Source organism: Terrapene carolina, unplaced genomic scaffold (assembly GCF_002925995.2).
Source record: "Terrapene carolina triunguis isolate 2854851 unplaced genomic scaffold, T_m_triunguis-2.0 Scaffold278, whole genome shotgun sequence".
In the NCBI taxonomy this organism is placed as follows: Eukaryota; Metazoa; Chordata; order Testudines; family Emydidae; genus Terrapene; species Terrapene triunguis.
The window spans coordinates 551,612-572,125 of record NW_020664629.1 but is presented as its reverse complement, the minus strand read 5'-3'; the positions used below and the strand labels follow the sequence as shown (position 1 = coordinate 572,125).

Genomic DNA, 20,514 nt, shown 5'->3' with positions numbered 1-20,514 from the left:
ATACACACCTCTCTATATCGGGCACCTGTGTGTGTGGGTGGGTGGGCGGGTGTGTGCATAAGGCATGCTGATGAAATAGGAATCAGGCAAAGGCAGTGTCCCTGGATTTTGACTTTAAACTGCACACACTGTTGGTGCCCATCAAGCTGTTTCCTTGCAGCCCCAGCAGTTCAGAGAGAGGAGAAACTTGGCCCCCCTCTGCTCAGGGGAATGACACCTCCATCCCTGGAGCAGGGGATCAATCAGTCCATCTCTGGGAGGCGAATGAGGACGAAGGAACCCCTCCCCCGCCCCCCCCCGCCAGGCCCTGGGGCTGCTCCTGCCCCTCCTCCCCCATTCCCATTTCTCCTGAGAGGCCCCCTTACTTTCTGTCTCCCCAGGACCAATGTTTTTACCTTTTTCCAGGGGTGGTACATGCCCTTCCCACACTCACTAGCGATGTGCACCTTCCTCCTGAGTGGGGCCTGGGACACCAGTTTCTCTGCTCTTCTTGGGGCCAGACCCAAGGCACTGTTTGGGGGGGGTGGGAATGTAAACTGACCCTCCCTCAGGCCCAGCTCTGGATTTGGCCCAGGGTATTTACACACCCACCTGCTGGCCACATGGGCAGGACGCCCTCTTGGGACAGTGGCCCCTTTAGGAAGTGAGGAATGCTGGAGCCGAAACATTCCATGGCAGTTTATGGGGGAGGGGCTGGGACTCTGACCTGACCTAGGGGGAGAGGGCGGGGGTCAGGGGAGGGGCAAGGGAGGAGCTAGTGCCTCTGGCCTGGCCATGGAGGGAGGGGCGAGTGACTCTCACCAGACCTAGGGAACAGCTGGAGAAGGAAAAACAAACACCCCAGAAATGACAGGAGGTGATGCCACAATAATTGCAGGAGAGATCAGTGACTGGGTGAGCCAGAGCCTAAAGGAAATGGGAGCGTGCACCTGGAGCAGCCAGTAAAACTGAAGGAGAGTTACACCACACCCATTCCCCCAGAGTCTGATAGAGACAAGGGAATTTATCCCCTTTCTACCTACACCGAGCCTCCCATGGCAAGGATATTTACTCCCTCCCCTAAGCCTGCCAGAGATGGGAGGGGAGTTAATGCGGGGAAAGCAGAGGAACTTCTGAGAAGGGGACAGGAGAGGGGAAGAGAACCAGGGTAAAGAATACAATAAACTCCATGGAGAGGAGATATGATCGAGGAAACATAGGGAGCCTTTTGGTGCCTCCTGGAAGGCTTCAGGTGAGCAGGGCTCACTCACTACAACAGGGTTTCACACTGCAAGAAAATTTGAGGATCAGAAGGTGTTTTCTTCTGCAATGGGGACATGAAACAGACTAATTCCCATGTGACAATCCTTGGGAACTCCACTCACTCTTAATCCACTAACATTCTTGCTGCTGGGGCCCTTCTAGGGTGCATCCCAGATGCATGGACCGTCTCAGCACACATTCTTAAAGCTCGCTAGATGCTCCAGTGCAAATACCCCGGACTCACAGGAGCTCCCAGTGCACTGAACTGAAAGCAGCAGGTATTACATGCAACCAGAGGTACTGACACCACTATTACACTGCCTGAGCCTGCAAGTACCCATAATGTTTGCACAACAGATGTGTAGTTTCTGCAGGTGAATGTGCCTCAAGCATTTATCAGCCATAAATCTAGGCTTGAGGGATTGGCTCACACTTTGCAAATTCAGAATCTGATGAGTTCTAACCATTTATGCTTTTTAAATAGCAATTATAACTATTATTTAATTGCCAACAGTGCACTGGGTGTTGTATGAGATTAAAGATGGGCAAATTCTGCCAGAAAAGTACATACACATCAAAAATGCCCCCCTCCAACTCTAGTTAGTTACTTTCTGTAAATTTCATTAGTGAATTTCACCAGTGAATGTTTGTAGACAATGAAAAACTCATGAATACTTATGCAAATGCATTTTACACTAGTGCTCATGGTATAAGTATTCACACCACCAAGCTAAAATCTCTGATTTGCCTGCTCCTGTTTATAAAATATTCAGTTAACCAATCAGGGAGCAGAAGTATTATTATGCAAAATAGGTGACCAATCATACACCACAAACAACAAAAAGTTGAAGACAAAAGTCAAAATATGTAGTTAGCAAACACTCTATAGATTGAATACAACTCGGCCCGATAGCTTGAAACATGCACCAAACATTATAATAACTCCAAATAAGAAAATTAATAGAAATCAAGGTCTGTTCAGAGACAATTCACAAATGAAAAACTATTCAGTGAATTTTGCATTGTCACAGTCCCTGCTCCAAGCAGCATATAACCTATAAATAAGGCTGCGAGTTTGTCAAAGAGGTCACGGAAGTCCTGGATTCCGTGACCTCCGTGACTTCTGCAGCGGCCGGTGGCTCAGGGACAGCTCAGGCAGCCCCTGAGCCAGACACCCCAACTGCTGCTGGGGCAGTCTCGAGCCACACAGACACACATACACCCACCCCCGCAGCAGCAGAGTTTGGGTGTGGGAGGGGGCAAGGGGTTGGGGCATAGGATGAGGTGAAGCGGGCTCTGGGCGGCACTTACCTGGGGGGCTCCCCAGAAGCAGCAACATCCCCCTCGCTCAGCTGCTAGGCGGAGGCATGGCCAGGCAGCTCTGTGTGCCTGCCTCCGCCCAGAGCGCTGGCTTCGCAGTTCCCATTGACCGGGAACCACGGCCAATGGGAAATGCGGGGGCGGTGCCTGCAGGCTGAGGCAGCCCGCAGAGCTGCCTGGCCATGCCTCTGCCTAGCAGCTGAATGGGGGGGGGATGTCACCACTTCTGGGGAGCCCTCATGTAAGTGCCGCCCAGAGCCTGCCTCACCCTTGTCCCGTGCCCCACCCTCCTGCCCCCTCCCTCACCCAAACTCTGCTGCTGCTGTGGAGGGGGAGGCGCGGAGCCAGGTAGGGAGTCTACCGGCCCCACCAACTCCCCTGCCCCCCAGCACCACTGGGGGTCCCAGGCTGCGCGCTGCCACCCATGCCTCCCAAGTTTTAGTCACGGGTATTTTTAGTAAAAGTCATGGACAGGTCATAGGCCGTGAATTTTTGTTTACTGCCCGTGACCTGTCCCTGACTTTTACTAAAAATACCCGAGACTAAAACCTAGCCTTTCCTATCAATCCATTGATTTGTTGCCTACATGTTTAAGATTGTCACACAATTGCAAAGGAGGCTGGTTCTTCTCTTTCAGTGCACTCACCTCCGGGTTCGGGTCTGAGTTGCTTGCTGCTGCTGTTGCACCTGCTGTTGCGCCTGCTGTTGTTGTACCTGCTGAGGTGCTGTGCGTTTTCGTGTGGGTTCCATCACTGTTTGGGGCATTCCAGGGCGCACTGAGGGGCTTCCAACATATGGTGAGCCTGGGGGACCCATTGGAGCCCCCTGATGGGGCATTCGAGCACCTGATGGCATCCCAGGGCGCTAGGGAGGAAGCAAAACAGAAATCAATGTCTGTTTGGTCACAGTTACTGCAGCAGCAAAGGGGTTGGAATGAAGGCAGCAACTAGCTCCAAGGTAGAGACCAGCAAGTTTCCATTCTAATAAGCACCAGCGCAACAGGACAAAGTGATGGAGTCAGGCCTGGCACTTTCTGGTCATTAGAGAGAGGAACCTGATAAGAGTAGGCTGGAGGGTAGTAAGGAAAAAGGTTGGGGTCAGCAAGACGTTGAGCGGGTGGGTGATAGATCCAGGCCAAATTACTGCAGCATTCTCTCTTGGGCTGACCGTGAAGGTCATGTAGAAGCTACATCTGGGCCAACATGCTGTGGTCTACATGCTAATCAAGACTGATGATGACACCATATCACACCAGTGATCCTCACTTTATGCTGATTGGGCTACTGTGATCAACAGGGACATTATAGCTGCAGTCAAAGGTGAAGCTTTAAAGCCTTGGGGCAGAGAGGTCTCCATCAAGGCTTCCACTTCAGGACACACGATCACCGGGGATCAGAATAAGCCTATAAAGTGAGAAGATGTGGCTACAGAAAAGAGTCATCTCTTTGATCAGGCATTCCCCAATAACAGGGGAACCTGAGAGCTTGATAACATTTCCTTAAGAATGCTAAAATCTCCTGACATCTCCATTGACTTCAGTGGCTTTGGATCAGACCATGAGATCAGTGCCATACGAGACACAGCATAAAGTCAGTCCTAGCCCTAAAGAGCTTATAGCCCTCCAGAGAATCAACCACCAAGATGAATCTCATTTTAAAAATGCAAGCCCAACTCTTGGACACATCAAACTGTTACCCTTATTTATTATGATTTCAATAGCATGATCACTCTTGACAGAGCATGGTGTATGCACCAGTGAGTTCTTTGATGGCTGCTGAGTCCGATGCGCAAGTGATGTATAGATCAGCTAACAAAGCACCTGCTCCTGCCGCAGGTAGCAGGCAAGTGTTTAACATAACAGTCCAGGTGAACACCAGCAAAGCCAGCATCTTAGTCCACACCTCCAGACTAGCTAGCCAGCATACTATACTACCCAGAAGACCAGCTCAGAAGACAGAGTCGGCATGGCTAGCAGGGTTGGCTCTTGGTTTTTTGCCACCCCAAGCAAAAAAAAAAAAGCTGGGGTGCCGCTGTGAAAGCAAAGGTGCCACTGCGAAAGCAAAGGTGCCGCCCCTTGAGAAGTGCCGCCCCAAGCACATGCTTGGGACGCTGGTGCCTAGAGCCGGCCCTGATGGCTAGTGAGTGCAGATAATAGGGCTGGTCTGGGAGACTGACTGTGGGAGCTGCAACTGGGTAAAGGAGAGGGAGGGGGCAGTAAACCTTTGTATAGAACTGAGAACTTCTTCACCTGTCCCAGCTTGTACCATTGGCTGAGCTGCAAACACTGTTATGACAACACTTTGGAAACTGTCTCTCTCCTCCACCACACTCCCAACCCCCCAAACCCAGCAGTCAGCAAAAGGAAATGGCTTAAAAATACTTCACACTAAATCTTGTATTTAGAATCTCCTGTTGCCTGTCAATCCACAAACTGTGGCTGCCTTCCAGCAAGGAGAAACCGAACTGTGAGCCCTTCTGTTGCCTGTCAATCACCCCAGCTCTGCTGCCCCATGTCCATCCCCTTGGAAACTGCCTGGCCAGGAGAGACAAGATTGTGGGTCCAGCTATCTGCATCTGGAAAGGACAAATTATGGCCAGAACAGCAAAGTTGGGTGGGCCAAGCTAGTTACTGGCCTATATCCTACTTCTCTGAACTTCCTGTTGGCTCCCCTTGTTCTTGTTGGGCATTAAAACAGTGCGGGTACCAAACAAATAGTGCCCGGGACAGCGGAAAAGCAGCTCCACCAAGAAAAATGGTTAGTTCCATCCTGGCTGACATTTTCCATTTAAATTCTTATGCCCCCCCCCCCAACCTTGTCCACCCCCTGCTTTGCCTAATTACTTTCCTTCTCCCACCCCCACCTCTGCACCTTCTTCTATGCTGGCCTTAGATGTGGAACAAACTCCTAATCCCAGTACATGAGGCCCCACCCTTCTCCCCATTGCAATACCTTCAAAAGCCCCACAAACCACCTAGGTGAAATGCCTTTTCAACCCAATATTATCAGAGAGGAGAGGACAACAAGGAGGCAACACCTAATCTAACATCCTCCTCAGGGTGCCCTAGTGCATCTGATCTTCTCTGTGCTCCTGGGGGGAAGGCCTGTCCGTACTGTGTCTTGTGCAGAGCTGAGCACATTGTCAGTGCCGTAGGCCCCTCCAGACAGGTGGCAGCAGCAGCGTGCTCCACACTGCCATGAGGTGGCTGCCTCTCTCCTTCATCCTTTACAATCTCACCTTTCTTCTGTTTTACAGCTTGTCCTGTCCTTTGTTTCTCACTCTCCTCCCTTCCAATTCAATCCTCTCACCTCCTCAGTCTCTCTCCTCCTCCTCCCCCCCTTTTCTCAAGCAGTTTCCTCCTGTCACATAGTACAGATGAAGGACGGCACAAGACTGCGCGTCTCCTGGTTTTAATATGGTTGTGCTTCTCTTTGCATTCTTACCGCAGACATAAGAGTCCTGTTACAAGAACTTCAACAACAGAGTATCTAAAAGGCTGAAATGACAAAATGAGACTCAGGCTGAATCTGTGCAGCTGCAGAAAACTAATCTGAAATGTGGACAGGCAATGGGAGAAAGAAATGAGGAGAGCAGCAATGCCTGAAATAGTCCAGCAAGTTAGATGGCAGTTTACAATGCAATATGGCTGTAAAAAAGCTAGTTCAGTTTTGGGCTGCATATGAAGAGCCCAAGGTTGAGTACTGTATTCCAAGTGGAGTCCTCCTGGAGCCCAATAGAGAGGTACCATGCCTCCCTGCCCCAGGGGACTCCACCTGGAATGCAGCCCTCAACCCTGAGCTCTTCAATAATGTAAAGAGCTTGACAAATGAGAAGTTTTAAAAAGAACAAAAATGACCAAGTGTCTAGAGCAGGGGTAGGCAACCTATGGCACGCGTGCCAAAGGCAGCACGTGAGCTGATTTTCAGTGGCACTCTCACTACCCGGGTCCTGGCCACCGGTCCGGGGGGCTCTGCATTTTAATTTAATTTTAAATGAAATTTATTAAACATTTTTAAAAACCTTATTTACTTTACATACAACAATAGTTTAGTTCTATATTATAGACTTATAGAAAGAGATCTTCTAAAAATGTTAAAATGTATGACTGGCACGTGAAACCTTAAATTAGAGTGAATAAATGAAGACTCAGCACACCACTTCTGAAAGGTGCCGACCCCTGGTCTAGAGAGTGTAAAAGAGCACAATACAGCTTGACTGGGCAACAGCATCCAAGGTGCTGGCAGGACATGATGGCAGCTACTAATAGCTGACAGGTGTGAACAACCACTAGGGCGATATGTAGTAGTATCACTCGGAGTAATAGGATGAAATTAAGGGTACATCTTCACTATCCGCCGGATCGGCGGGTAGTAATCGATCTATCGGGAACAGATTTATCGCGTCTCGTCTAGACGCGATAAATCGATCCCCGAACGCACTCCCCATCGACTCCGGAACTCCACCAGAGCGAGAGGCGGAAGTGGAGTCGATGGGGGAGCCGTGGCCGTTGATCCCGCGCTGCGAGGACACGAGATAAGTCGATCTAAGATACGTCGACTTCAGCTATGCTATTCTCATAGCTGAAGTTGCGTATCTTAGATCGATTCCCCTCCTCCCCCAGTGTAGACCAGCCCTTAAACTGTATATTAGAGAACCCTGCCTTTTGGTAAGATATATCTGTAGTGCAATAGTCTCCCAAGGAAGTGGTGAAAGCCCAATTGACAGCAACATTTAAAATTGAACTGGAACAAGTATAGGAAAAATGACTGTAAATAATCCTTTACAGCCTCTCCTCTCCTTCCAGGACGACTATAAATGTGACCTAATAGACGTTGCCTTCTCTAATGTCTATGACAGAGTTACCAAGTAGAAAATTCAGTGTTTCAATTCCTACTCCTTAGAATATCTCACTTCACTCATTTCCAGCAAGCATTCTAGTACTCCAGTTCCCTGCACTATCCCGTGCCCTATAATCAGGGACCAAGTATTCCAGGATTCCACAGCTGTGGCATTTGCTGCAGACTCCACCCATCGCTGCATATTGGGCAGCACAAGCTAAAATCTTTCATGCACAAACACTGTTTCTAGGATTGTAAGCCGATACCTAGACCATAAGCTTTTTGAGGCAGTGATCATCTTTTTGTGATATGAGGGTGTACAGTGCCTAACGCAATGGGACCCCAAATTTTTAATGGGGGCTTCTAGGGGATACAACCATTCAAATACATAAATAATAGCTCTTATAGTTACAAAGAAAATCAGTACAACAAAATGGCGATCAATTAACATACTGCCAGTCTGCCAACTAAGGAAGACATCAGACATAAAAGCTCCATGCACCTCATTGTGGCTTAATTACAAAAAATAATGATGTCAGTTTAAACTGCAATGTTGTTGAACTACTGCTTTGCTGAGGATTACAACAGAACTATCCACATAGCCCATGTCCCCATAATTGGAGGGCCCAACGCCAACTCTACTTCTCAATTTCATTCATAGATTCATACAATTTACGGCCAGAAAGGACCAACAAATCATCTAGTCTGACCTCCTGTATGTCACAGGCCATTAAATTTCACCCAGTTACCGCTTTATTAATACCAGTAACTTGGGTTTGACTAAATCATATCTTCAGAGAGACTTTCAGTCTGTACTTTAAGCCATCAAAAGATGGAGATCTACCACCTTCCTTGGTAGTGTGTTCCAATGGTTAATCACCCTCACTGTGAAAAATGTGTATCGTATTTCTAATTTGAATTTGTCTGGCTTCAGCTTCCAGCCTTGGGTCCTGTTGTGCCTTTTTCTGATAGATTACAGTCTTTTAGTGCTCAGTTTTCTCACCCCATAAAGGTACTTATACTCTGTAATCAAGTCACCTCTCAATCTTCTTTTTGATAAACTAAACAGATTGAGTGCCTTAAGTCTCTCACTGAAAGGCATTTTCTCCAGCCCACAAATAATTTGTGTCTCTCTTTTCTGCACCCCCTCCAATTTTTCAACACCCTTTTTTCATAAATTCATAGATTCCAAGGCCAGACGGGGTAGTCAATTATTTTTTGTCAAGGTCCAAATTTCTTGGTCAAAGTATAGTCAAGGTCCAGACTTCAGAGAAAATAGTAAAAAATAACAATAATGATAACAAGAAGTAAATAAAAAGATTTCGGGGTCCAGTCAAAAGCATCTGGCGGTCCAGACTTGGCCCACAGTCCAACTATTGACTACCCCAATCTAGTCTGACCTCCTGAATAACACAGGCCAAAGAACTTACCCAAAATAATTCCAGTTTGAACTACAGCATGTCTTTCAAAGAAACACACAGTCTTTATCAGCACTGATTTTATATTTACTTCCAGATCATTGATGAAAATGTTGAACAGCATCAGAACAGTAATGGTTCCTGCAGAACCCCCCTAGGAACACCCCCATTTGAAGACAATTCCTTATTCATGATTACTTTTTGAGAGCGATCTGTTAGCCAGGTCTTTCTAGTTAATGTGTTTTATTAATTTTGTATCATGCAAATTTTTTAATCAGAATGGCTTGAGGTACTAAGTTAAACATCTTACAGAAGTCAAGTATATGTCATCTCCACACTTAACTTTATCCGACAAATTTATAATCTCAACACAAAATGAAACTGGGTTTTTTTACAAGACTTATTTTCCATAAAATCAAGTTGATTGGTATTAATTTTGTTCCCATCCTTCAGTTCTTTACTGATTGAATAGTGTATCTGCTTTTCCATTATTTTCGCCATGATCCTACTTGCCCTTTTTAAATATTGGCAGAACACCGGTTTCAGAGTGGTAGCCGGGTTAGTCTGTATCAGCAAAAACAACGAGGAGTCCTTGTGGTACCTTAGAGACTAACAAATTTATTTAGGCATAAGCTTTCGTGGGCTAAAACCCACTTCATCAGATGCATGTATCAGAACACCAGCACTTTTTCAGGCTTCTGGAATTTCCCCAGTATTCCAAGATTTATTAAGAACTAATATCAGCAGGCCAGAAGTCTCCTCAGCCAGCTCTTTTATGACTCTTGAGTGCAAGTTTGATTATTTAACAATGTTTATTCCTAGCAGATGTTGTTTAACATCCTCATCAGTTACTGATGGAGTGGAAAGTACTTCATTTTCCTTATATGACAGAAGTACATCATTCTGTTTCTTTCCAAATGCAGAATATTTTTGAACACTTCTGCCTTTTCTGCATCATTATTTACAAATTTACCCTCTCCATTTACTAATGGGTATATACAGTTGCTTGGATTTCTTTTGTTCCTAATACATTTTTAAAACTCCTTCTTATTGTCCTTAACCCTGCCAGCAAGGGATATTTCCCTGATGCCCTCATCTTCATCAATTTTCTATACTTGATAACTTCTGGCGATTGTTATCTATTTCCCCCTTGTTTCCATTTGTAATCTACATTTTTTAAATTTCTAATTACTGCCTTCAATTCCCCATTGAACCAGAATGGGCTTTTAGACGAAGTTGTTCTCTTTCTTTCTTGAGGAATCATGGGGTTTTGGCCATCTACTAATCTCTTCTTAAAGAACTCCCAATTTTCATTCACGTTTTTCTGCCTAAATTTTTTCTCCCAATCATAGAATCATAGAAGATTAGAGTTGGAAGAGACCTCAGGAGGTCATCTAGTCCAACCCCCTGATCAAAGCAGGACCAACCCCAACTAAATCATCCCAGTCAGGGCTCTGTCAAGCCGGGCCTTAAAAACCTCTAAGGATGGAGATTCCACCACTTCCCTAGGGAACCCATTCCAGCGCTTCACCATCCTTCTAATGAAATAGTTTTTCCTAATATCCAACCTAGACCTCCCCCACTGCAACTTGAGACCATTGCTCCTTGTTCTGACATCTACCACTACTGAGAACAGCCTAGCTCCATCCTCTTTGGAACCCCGCTTCAGGTAGTTGAAGGCCGCTATCAAATCCCCCTTCACTCTTCTCTTCTGCAGACTAAATAAGCCCAGTTCCCTCAGCTTCTCCTCATAAGTCATGTGCCCCAGCCCTCTAATCATTTTCGTTGCCCTCCGCTGGACTCTCTCCAATTTGTCCACATCCTTTCTGTAGTGGGGGCCCCAAAACTGGACACAGTACTCCAGATGTGGCCTCACCAGTGCCGAATAGAGGGGAATAATCACTTCCCTCGATCTGCTGGCAATGCTCCTACTAATGCAGACCAATATGCCATTAGCCTTCTTGGCAACAAGGGCACACTGTTGACTCATATCCAGCTTCTCGTCCACTGTAATCCTCAGATCCTTTTCTGCAGAACTACTGCTTAGCCAGTTGATCCCCAGCCTGTAGCAGTGCATGGGATTCTTCTGTCCTGAGTGCAGGACTCTGCACTTAACCTTGTTGAACCTCGTCAGCAGATGAGGTCCTTTTGGCCCAATCCTCAAATTTGTCTAGGTCACTCTGGACCCTATCCCTACCCTCCAGCATATCTACCCTTCCCCCCCAGCTTAGTGTCATCCGCGAACTTGCTGAGGGTGCAATCCATACCATCATCCAGATCATTAATGAAGATGTTGAACAAAACTGGCCTCAGGACCAACCCCTGGGACACTCTGCTTGATACTGGCTGCCAACTAGACATCGAGCCGTTGATCACTACCCGTTGAGTCCAATGATCTAGCCAGCTTTCTATCCACCTTATAGTCCATTCATCCAATCCATACTTTTTTAACTTGCTGGCAAGAATACTGTAGGAGACCCTATCGAAAGCTTTGCTAAAATCAAGGTATATCATGTCCACTGCTTTCCCCGTATCCACAGAGCCAGTTATCTGCTCATAGAAGGCAATCGGCTTGGTCAGGCGTGACTTGCCCTGGGTGAATCCATGCTGACTGTTCCTGATCACCTTCCTCTCCTCAAATCAGTTTTGCTCAAAATTTTTCTCAATTTGTCTAGCACATACTCTGAGTTTCTGTTTGTCTAATAACCCAGCACATGAATTGCCATAAAGAGCAAAGCAGGGATCCATCATCTCCAATATCCTGTCTCTGAGAATTGCCGAAACCTGATGTTTCAGGGAAGGTGCAAGAAGCCCTGCATTAGAGATATGGAATAACTTATCCAAAGGGGAAGTATCTTCGTAGCCTCTGTGAGTCTCAGGTTGGCCTATGTTCCAAAGCAAAATGTATATCCCTTTAAAAAAAAAAAAAAAAACCATTTGAATGTAATTTTATATTCTCATTAACTGTGTAAATGTCTAATCCTTTTTAACCTATTATGCTCTTGGGCTCAATGACATACTGTGGCAGTGAGTTCCACAGGCTAGTTACATGCTGGAAAAAATCATTTACTTTTATCAGTTTTAAACTTGTTATCTTTCAGTTTTGTTGAATGTACCCTTGTACTTATATTATGAGAAAAGGTAAGAAGCTTGCCTGATTTACTTCTCTATACCATTTGTTATCGTTCAGGGGACTGGACTAGATGACCTACTGAGGGCCCTTTCAGTCATACACTTCTATGATTTTATATCACTGTCTTGTCCCCTCTATTTCATTTCCTGCATAAATTAAATAGTCCTCATCTTTTCATTCTCTGTTCACAGAGAAGTTTCTTCAGACTTCTAATTGTTATCACCAATCTCTGAGCCTCCTCTCTTTCTGCTCTAACTTTTTTTGTAGCTAGGATGACCAAAACCAAACACCATATTCCAGGTGAGAGCATGTAATTGATTCAGATTGGAATATTTTCTATATTATTCTCCATACCATGTCTTACACATGCTAATATTTTGCTATCTTTCTTGGCTGCTGCTGCATATTAGACAGGCCACTGTGATGTCCAGGCCTTTTTCCTGAATGGTTCCCTCAGTTAATTTAGAACCCAACAATGTATGAAGAGTTATGTGGCAAAATCTGCAGATTAAAAATCAGGGTTTAACTCCTTTTCCAGATAAATATATTAAACGCCACCACTCCTTGTATGGATTCTTCTGGCACCACGCTCCATTGTTAGCCTTTAGCCAAAAGGAACACTGACCACTTATCCCCCTTATCACTTATTTATTTATATTGTGGTAGTGCCTAGAGACTCCAGTCCATTGTGCTAGCTACTGTACAAATGAATGAATGAAAGAAACAAAGAGTCCTTGCCCAGAGCACTCAAAGTCTAATTTTATGACCAGGTTGATAAGCAGACAAATGTGATGTGGAGGTTGGGTCAAGGGGACAAGGTAGCAGATGGGTATGTTTCATAAATTAGCAGTCTCAGTATCTAGCCAATGCTAGACACTAGGAATGATTAGTATGCATCATGGCAAAAATAAAGTTTAAAGAGGGATTTAAAAGAGGAGAAGGTGATGGACTTACGAATTTTAACATGCACAACAGACTGTGCGGGGAAAAGTGCAAAGATACTTATGGGAAAAGCAGGTAATCCGAGCTGGTATCAATAACATTGCAGGAAGAAATTTGATTTGGGAGGGAGGGGATAAATGAGGGACGGTCTTACACAAGAAGACATCATTTGCATTGACGCTGACAAAAAACTTGACAACAGTTAGGCTGCTGGTGTGTTGTGGCCACTGCCTATCACCAATATTATTTCATTGTTTCCTTGTACTCCCCCGTCTATCTGCATCCATCCTTTGTCCTAGGCTGACATTATAAACTCCTTGGGGCAGGGACCATCCTGTTGTACTGAGATGTGCAGCACCTAGCACAGTAGGGGGCCTGGCCCATGACTAGGACTACTCGGCACTACAGTTATGCAAATAACAAATAGTCAGAAGACAGTTGTGTTTGAAAAGGTGGAGAAGGGGGACCAGTGAAGGGACACAAAAAGGAGGGTGAATAGGTCAGAAGCACAGGACAGGAAGATAAACCTCTCAGCAGCATTTTGAATTAACATAATGAGGCCTGGGTTGGCAGTGTCAAGGCCAGAAAGGAAGAGATTACAGGAATCAAAGTGCAATGTGACAGTTGCTTTGACAAAAGCTTTGGCAGGATGTACCAGCAAAAAAAAGCTGGATCTTTGAGAGGCTGTACAAGAAGAAGTGGCTAGATTTAGATACTGCCTGTATACATGGGTTGAAGGAGAGGGTGGGGGTCAAAGATGACATGCAGACCAGAGAGCTGAGTGAGAGGGAGGACTGTGGTGGTGTCCAGAGACAGAAAAAGGGAGAATGGGGAAAGATTATTATTAGCTCAGTTTTGGCCAAACTGAGCTTAAATAATGGCTGGACACCTTACAAGGAGATGTCAGAAAGATAGCCTGAGAGGCAGGATTGGATACAGTTTATCAACAGACAAGTAGATCAGCACAAAGATGGTAATTAAAACTATGCTTATGCATAAGAGCACCTAGAAATAGTGTGCAGACAGAAGAAAGGACAGGAACAAGGATAAAACCTTGGGAAATGCACACAGAAAAGGGAAGAGGAGGACTCACCAAATAAGACATTGAAGAAGATATGAGGGAGAGAGAACCATAAGAGGAACCACAAGGGGAGGGGATAGCTCAGTGGCTTGAGCATTGGCCTGCTAAACCCAGGATTGTGAGTTCGATCCTTGAGGGGGCCATTAGAGATCTGGGGCAAAAATCTGTCTGGGGATTGGTCCTGCTTTGAGCAGGGGGTTGGACTAGATACCTCCTGAGGTCCCTTCCAACCCTGATATTCTATGATTCTATGATTCATTTCAGAGGATCTGGCAATGGAGCGTATTTTCAGAGAAGATCAGGTGAATCGAGAGTCTGACAGTCTTCAGGAAACACTGCAAAGCTTTCCTCTTAAAAAAAGTCTTTCTACCATAGCAAGAATGGTGCCAAGTATCAGAGGGGTAGCCGTGTTAGTCTGTATCCACAAAAACAACTAGAAAGTTTTCTACCCCTCTGATACTTGGCACCATGCAAGGCACTGAATTTAGCCATATGAAATGGAAATCCATCAACTTCATGAAAAAACTCGCACAGATACAGACAGATGATATCTTCCTCTCCAAGTGCAAACAGCTGGACATCATACCAAATGGACTGAAGGTAGAAAAATCCATTGCAATCAACATACTACACTGACTATGGTGGGAGACTGTGCCACACACTCTCAAAGAAACTGAGGAACCACCTGATCAGCATCCTGTACAGCAGACAGGAGAAGATCAAGAATGAGCTCTCAAAACTGGAGACTCTCATACAAAACCAACGTTCCACACAAACTACCACGTGGCTGGACTTTACAAAAACGAGACAAGCCATATACAACGCACACTTTACTGCTCTACAGAGGAAAAAGGACAGTAAACTATCTAAACTCCTACATGCCACAGGGGACTACAACAGTGTTACCCTTTACTCACCCAACAATATTGTTAATCTATCCAACCACACACGTAGCCTGACAGAAGAGTCTGTCCTATCTTGGGGACTCTTTTTCTGCCCCACTACCCCCACCCACATGATACAGTTCTGCGGTGATCTAGAAGCCTATTTTCGCCGTCTAAGACTCAAGGAATATTTTCAACACACCACTGAACAGCACACTAACCCACAGGAACCCTCCTACCAACACTAAGAAGAACTCTGCATGGACTCCTCCTGACAGTCGAAATGACAGACTGGACTTCTACACAGAGTGCTTCCGCAGACGTGCACAGGCTGAAATTGTGAACATACAGCATCACTTACCCCATAACCTCAGCCGTACAGAATGCAACACCATCCACAGCCTCAGAAACAACTCTGACATTATAATTAAAGGGGCTGACAAAGGAGGTGCTGCAGTCATCATGAACAGGATGGATTATGAACAGGAGGCTGTCAGGCAACTATCCAACACCACATTCTACAGGCCACTATCCTCTGATCCCACTGAAGAGTACCAAAAGAAACTACACCATCTGCTCAAGAAATTCCCAGCTACAGTACGGGAACAAATCTACACAGACACACCCCCAGAGCCCTGACCAGGGGTATTCTATCTGCTACCCAAGATCCATAAACTTGGAAATCCTGGACACCCCATCAGCTCAGGCATTGGCACTCTTACAGCAGGATTATCTGGCTATTTGGACTCTCTCCTCAGACCCTACACTACCAGCTCTCTCAGCGATCTTCGAGACACCACCGACTTCCTGAGGAAACTACAATGCATTGGTGATCTTCCTGAAAACACCATCCTGGCCACCCTGGATGTAGAAGCTCTTTACACCAATATTCCACACGAGGATGGACTACAAGCTGTCAGGAACAGTATCCCTAATGAGGCCATGGCACACCTGGTGGCTGAGCTTTGTGACTTTGTCCTCACCCACAACCATTTCAGATTTGGGGACAACTTTATACTTTCAAGTCAGTGGCACTGCTATGGGTACCCGCATGGCCCCACAGTATGCCAACAATTTTATGGCTGACTTAGAACAACGCTTCCTCAGCTCTCGTCCCCTAGCGCCCCACCTCTACTTGCGCTACATTGATGACATCTTCATCATCTGGACCCATGGGAAGGAGGCTCTTGAAGAACTCCACCTGGATTTCAACAATTTCCCACCCCACCATCAACTTCAGCCTGGACCAGTCCACACAAGAGATCCACTTCCTGGACACTACAGTGCAAATAAGTGATGGTCACATAACCACCACCCTATACCGGAAATCTACTGACCACTATACTTACCTACATGCCTCCAGCTTCCATCCAGGACACATCACACGATCCACTGTCTACAGCCAAGCCCTAAGATACAACTGCATTTGCTCCAATCACTCAGACAGAAACAAACACCTACAAGATCTTTATCAAGCATTCTTAAAACTACAATACCCACCTGGGGAAGTGAGGAAACAGTTTGACAGAGCAAGACGGGAAACCAGAAGTCACCTACTACAGGACAGGCCCAACAAGGAAAATAACAGAACACCACTGGCCATCACGTACAGCCCCCAGCTAAAACCTCTCCAGCGCATCATCAACCATATACAACCTATCCCAGAAAACGATCCCTCACTCTCACTGACCTTGGGAGGCAGGCCAACCCTCGCTTACAGACAGCCCCCCAACCTGAAGCAAATACTCACCAGCAACTACACACCACACCACAGAAACATTAACCCAGGAACCAATCCCTGTAACAACCACATCAGCCACACCATCAGGGGCTCATTCACCTGCACATTTACTAATGTGATATATGCCATCATGTGCCAGCAATGCCCCTCTGCCATGTACATTGGCCAAACCGGACAATCTCTATGTAAAAGAATAAATGGACACAAATCGGACATCAGGAATGGTAACAGACAAAAGCCAGTAGGAGAACAATTCAATCTCCCTGGACATTCAATAACAGATTCAAAAGTAGCCATCCTTCAAAAAAAAACTTCAAAAACAGACTTCAAAGAGAAACTGCAGTGCTACAATTCATTTGCAAACTTAACACCATTAATTTGGGCTTGAATAGGGACTGGGAGTGGCTGGCTCACTACAAAAGTTTTCCCTCTCTTGGTATTGACACCTCCTCATCAATTATTGGGAGCGGACCACATCCACCCTGACTGAATTGGCCTTGTCAACACTGGTTCTCCAGTTGTAAGGTAACTCCCTTCTCTTCATGTGCCAGTATATTTATGCTGGTATCTGTAATTTTCACTCCATGCATCTGAAGAAGGGTTTTTTTTTTACCCACGAAAGCTTATGCCCAAATAAATCTGTTAGTCTTTAATGTGCCACGGGACTCCTCATAGCAAGAATGACATTCAGAGTCTCGATACCCCCACATACCTCAAACATCCCCCCCACTAACAAACCAACCAACCAAAATAAACGAAAACACTACCCCAGCAAGAGCTTTTATCCCAAACAGAGAGGAGAGCCACAGACTTCAATAAATCTATTTGGGATTTTCTTATTGCCGTTGATTTTACATGAATGGGACTCAGATACTATGGTGATGATCGATCGCTCAGATAGACAGAGATCAAGGCAACAATTGCAAATGGCACGTTCAATTATGTAGGCGGAGGAAGGGAGATGGGACAGTAGTTGAGGAGGCAGTTAGGGTCAAGGGTTACTTTTTATGATAGGGAAGACTAAGCTGTGCTTATGTTGTAAAGGGAAGAAGCCCAGGGAAAGCGAGAGATTCAAGAGAAGGGCAATGCAGGAGATGAGAGTGGAGGTGAGGGAGATAAGCAAGCAGGAAGCATTGGGGTCACTGGGGCAGGTGTACAGGTTAGAGGAGAACAGGCAAGAAGCCTCAACTTCATTGATGGAGAGGGGATAAAGGGGTGAATGGGGCAGAGGAGGTCCTGTCAGATCTTGAAACCAGGGAAAAGCTGCACTAAAGCAAGTCACGGTGCAAAAGTGTCTACACCAGGGGCTTGCACAACTATAGCTACACAGTCTTATGGCTGAAATCCCAATGCAGAGAAGGAAATAATTTCCTTATACCCTTCTTTGACAAACTACATCAAAGGCTCTTTGAAAGTCCTAATAAACAATGGAAACCAGTTCCCTTGTAACCACCATTTTGTCAACACCCTCAAAAATTTCAAACATTGAAGAGACCTGATTCTCCTTTACAGAAGCCATTTTTTCTCTATCACACCATGTCCATGTAGGTGTTTTGCAATAACCATTTCAGCCAAACAGGTATCCCTAATCCTCTGACTGAGAGAAGCTGGTGCTGTACAACAGTGGATGGATCACTGGACAATTGCCCTGTTCTGTTCATTCCCTCTGAAGCCTCTGGCACCAGCCACTGTCAGAGACAGGATACTGGGCTAGATGGACCGTTGGTCTGACCCAGTGTGGCCATTCTTATGTTCTTTATCTTCCTAGTACCATAGAAAAGTTAATTAGTCTGGAATTACCAAAACAACCTTGGAAACTGTAAAAAAAAAAAAAAAAAAAAAAAAAAAGACACCCCACGTGTCCGTCCACCCACCTGCCTTCCACCGGACCATCCTTGCATGCTCATCCACTCCCAGATGCCCACCCATCCACCGCCAAGCCACTCTGCAAGCCTGCCACACGCTACCAAGTCACACCCATGTGCCCATCCACACACCCTTCTGCTGCCAGGCCACTCCTGAGTGACAGACTATGAGCTCACCAAGCTGCCCCCACATGCCAATGCACCTGCCACCAGGCCACCCCATATGCTTGCTTACCCACCCCCAGGCTGCCCCCAGCCATCTGCTTCCAGGCCACCCCCAGATGATTCCCTGCCTGCTGCCAGGCTGCTCCCACCTGCCAGGCTGACCCCGCATGTCCACCCACCCCACGTATTCCCACCCACCTACCACCAGGCCACACCTGCATAACTGCCAACTGCCATACCGCCCCCACATGCCTGCACATCTGAAACCCAGATGCCCCTGCCCACATGCCCGCTCACTACCCCCCACCACCAGGCCACACCTGCACGTCCACCCACACATGCACTGCCAGGCCACTCCACAGGCCAGCCCTATATATCAGGTGTATTCTCACAATATATTCCTTAACTAGTTCTGTAGGACACAAGTACAATGGTCATCATCTCTCAGTTCTCACACAAACAGCATACCACTTCAATGTCCCTAGCCTTGCAGATCTCACTGTATCTAATGTTTGTAAATTACAAGTTACACTCTAAGCAGCCGGGATTGGCATGTCCTGAATTATGAAGACACTTAGGGAAATCTGAAAAGTGAGCGCTTAAGATTCCTGTGATCTTGATATAGAAGCTCTCAGCTGATGTCTTGGAAATGTCATAGCAGGAAGCTCTCAAAAGAGAAAGTACACATGATCACTGAAATTCATTCAGCATTTGTACTCCTAGGACTTTCCAGTACTCTGGTGTTTGCTAAATTTAAAGACTCCTTAAGAAATTCCAATGTCATAAGCTGTGATTGTTCTCAATCACTGGCAGGAGCATCTAAAGAACATGTTCTCCAATGACGGTGGGATAGGGGCTTGCAATTCCCCATAAATGGGGAGCTTGAGTGTCAGGAGGTCTCCAAACACTGTAGTAATCTTATAAAGATTTAATGATTCCTTAAAGCATAGCATTCAGACCACCTAAGATTCCCTAACCAATGAGTGCCTACGGACTGCTAAAGATCTGCAGAGCTAATCTCTTAGAACCCCTCAAAGCCACCTAGGTAGCCAGAAGATACAGGACAGCTAAGTATAAGACAAGTACCAGAGGCAGCACCATTCAAGGCTTCACTGGGCTTTCATCTGAATTAAAAAACAAACAACACACAAAAGTTTGACAACAGAACCGAGTGTCCAATGAGCCCATTAGGGTCAGATCCAGTTCAGAGCCTGCACTGTGATCAGGTTCAAAAGCAAACCATTCACCATTCATGGAGAGTCAAGAGCAGAAATTGCAGCACACATTCCTCCAAACACAACCCTGCATTACCAAGGACTCAGTGCATGTTCTGGGGGCTTCACAGATCCCTGTGTTCAAGCTATACGGCATTTTGCAGAAGCCCCCAGAAGATATCGTAGGAGCTGCTTTCAGCCCAGCACAGAGCCTCCAGTATCCACTCACTCCTCTATTCAGACCAAGCCAGCTCACTAACTTTCCCGACTCACCACCCCATGGACCAGAAACTCAAAAAGTTTGCTTTTCGTAGCTTTGCGAGCCCCTCCTGTAACTTCATCTGTAGCCATCAGGGTCTGCTCAGCCTCTCTCACTCTCTCTCTTCCTCTTTCTTTCCCTTTTCTGTCTTTTTCTCCAACTCTCCCCTCTGAGTCCTGCTGGGCTCTCACACTTCTAATAGAGCTGAGTGGGGAGGGGGCCCCTTCAGGGCTTTCCTGACGGCCCACTCACGCTAATCCTCAGCTGCTGCATTCCTCAACTGATAAGCCAGAAATAGTTTGTGCTGCCGGGTTCTCTGTGTTTACTCTGCAGGGACAGAAAATCCAGCTTTTTAAACCTCTCTGTCCAAACAACAGAGATAAGCAGGAGGCAAATTGAAAACACGTCTGAG

General features: G+C 46.1%; 1 protein-coding gene across 1 annotated transcript in view; it reads right to left on the bottom strand.

The window, feature by feature from the left end:
- Window positions 1–20,270, bottom strand: part of LOC112107161 (SWI/SNF-related matrix-associated actin-dependent regulator of chromatin subfamily D member 3) — a 149,852-nt gene extending 129,582 nt beyond the window's left edge. The window contains exons 1-2 of the mRNA XM_026657733.1: window positions 20,117–20,270; window positions 3,209–3,426 (exon numbers count right to left, since the gene is read on the bottom strand). Of these exons, the coding sequence (XP_026513518.1) occupies window positions 3,209–3,426; window positions 20,117–20,194 (296 nt within the window). The 5' untranslated portion in view covers window positions 20,195–20,270. The remainder of the gene's footprint in view (window positions 1–3,208; window positions 3,427–20,116) is intronic.
- Between the last annotated feature and the right edge of the window lie 244 nt (window positions 20,271–20,514).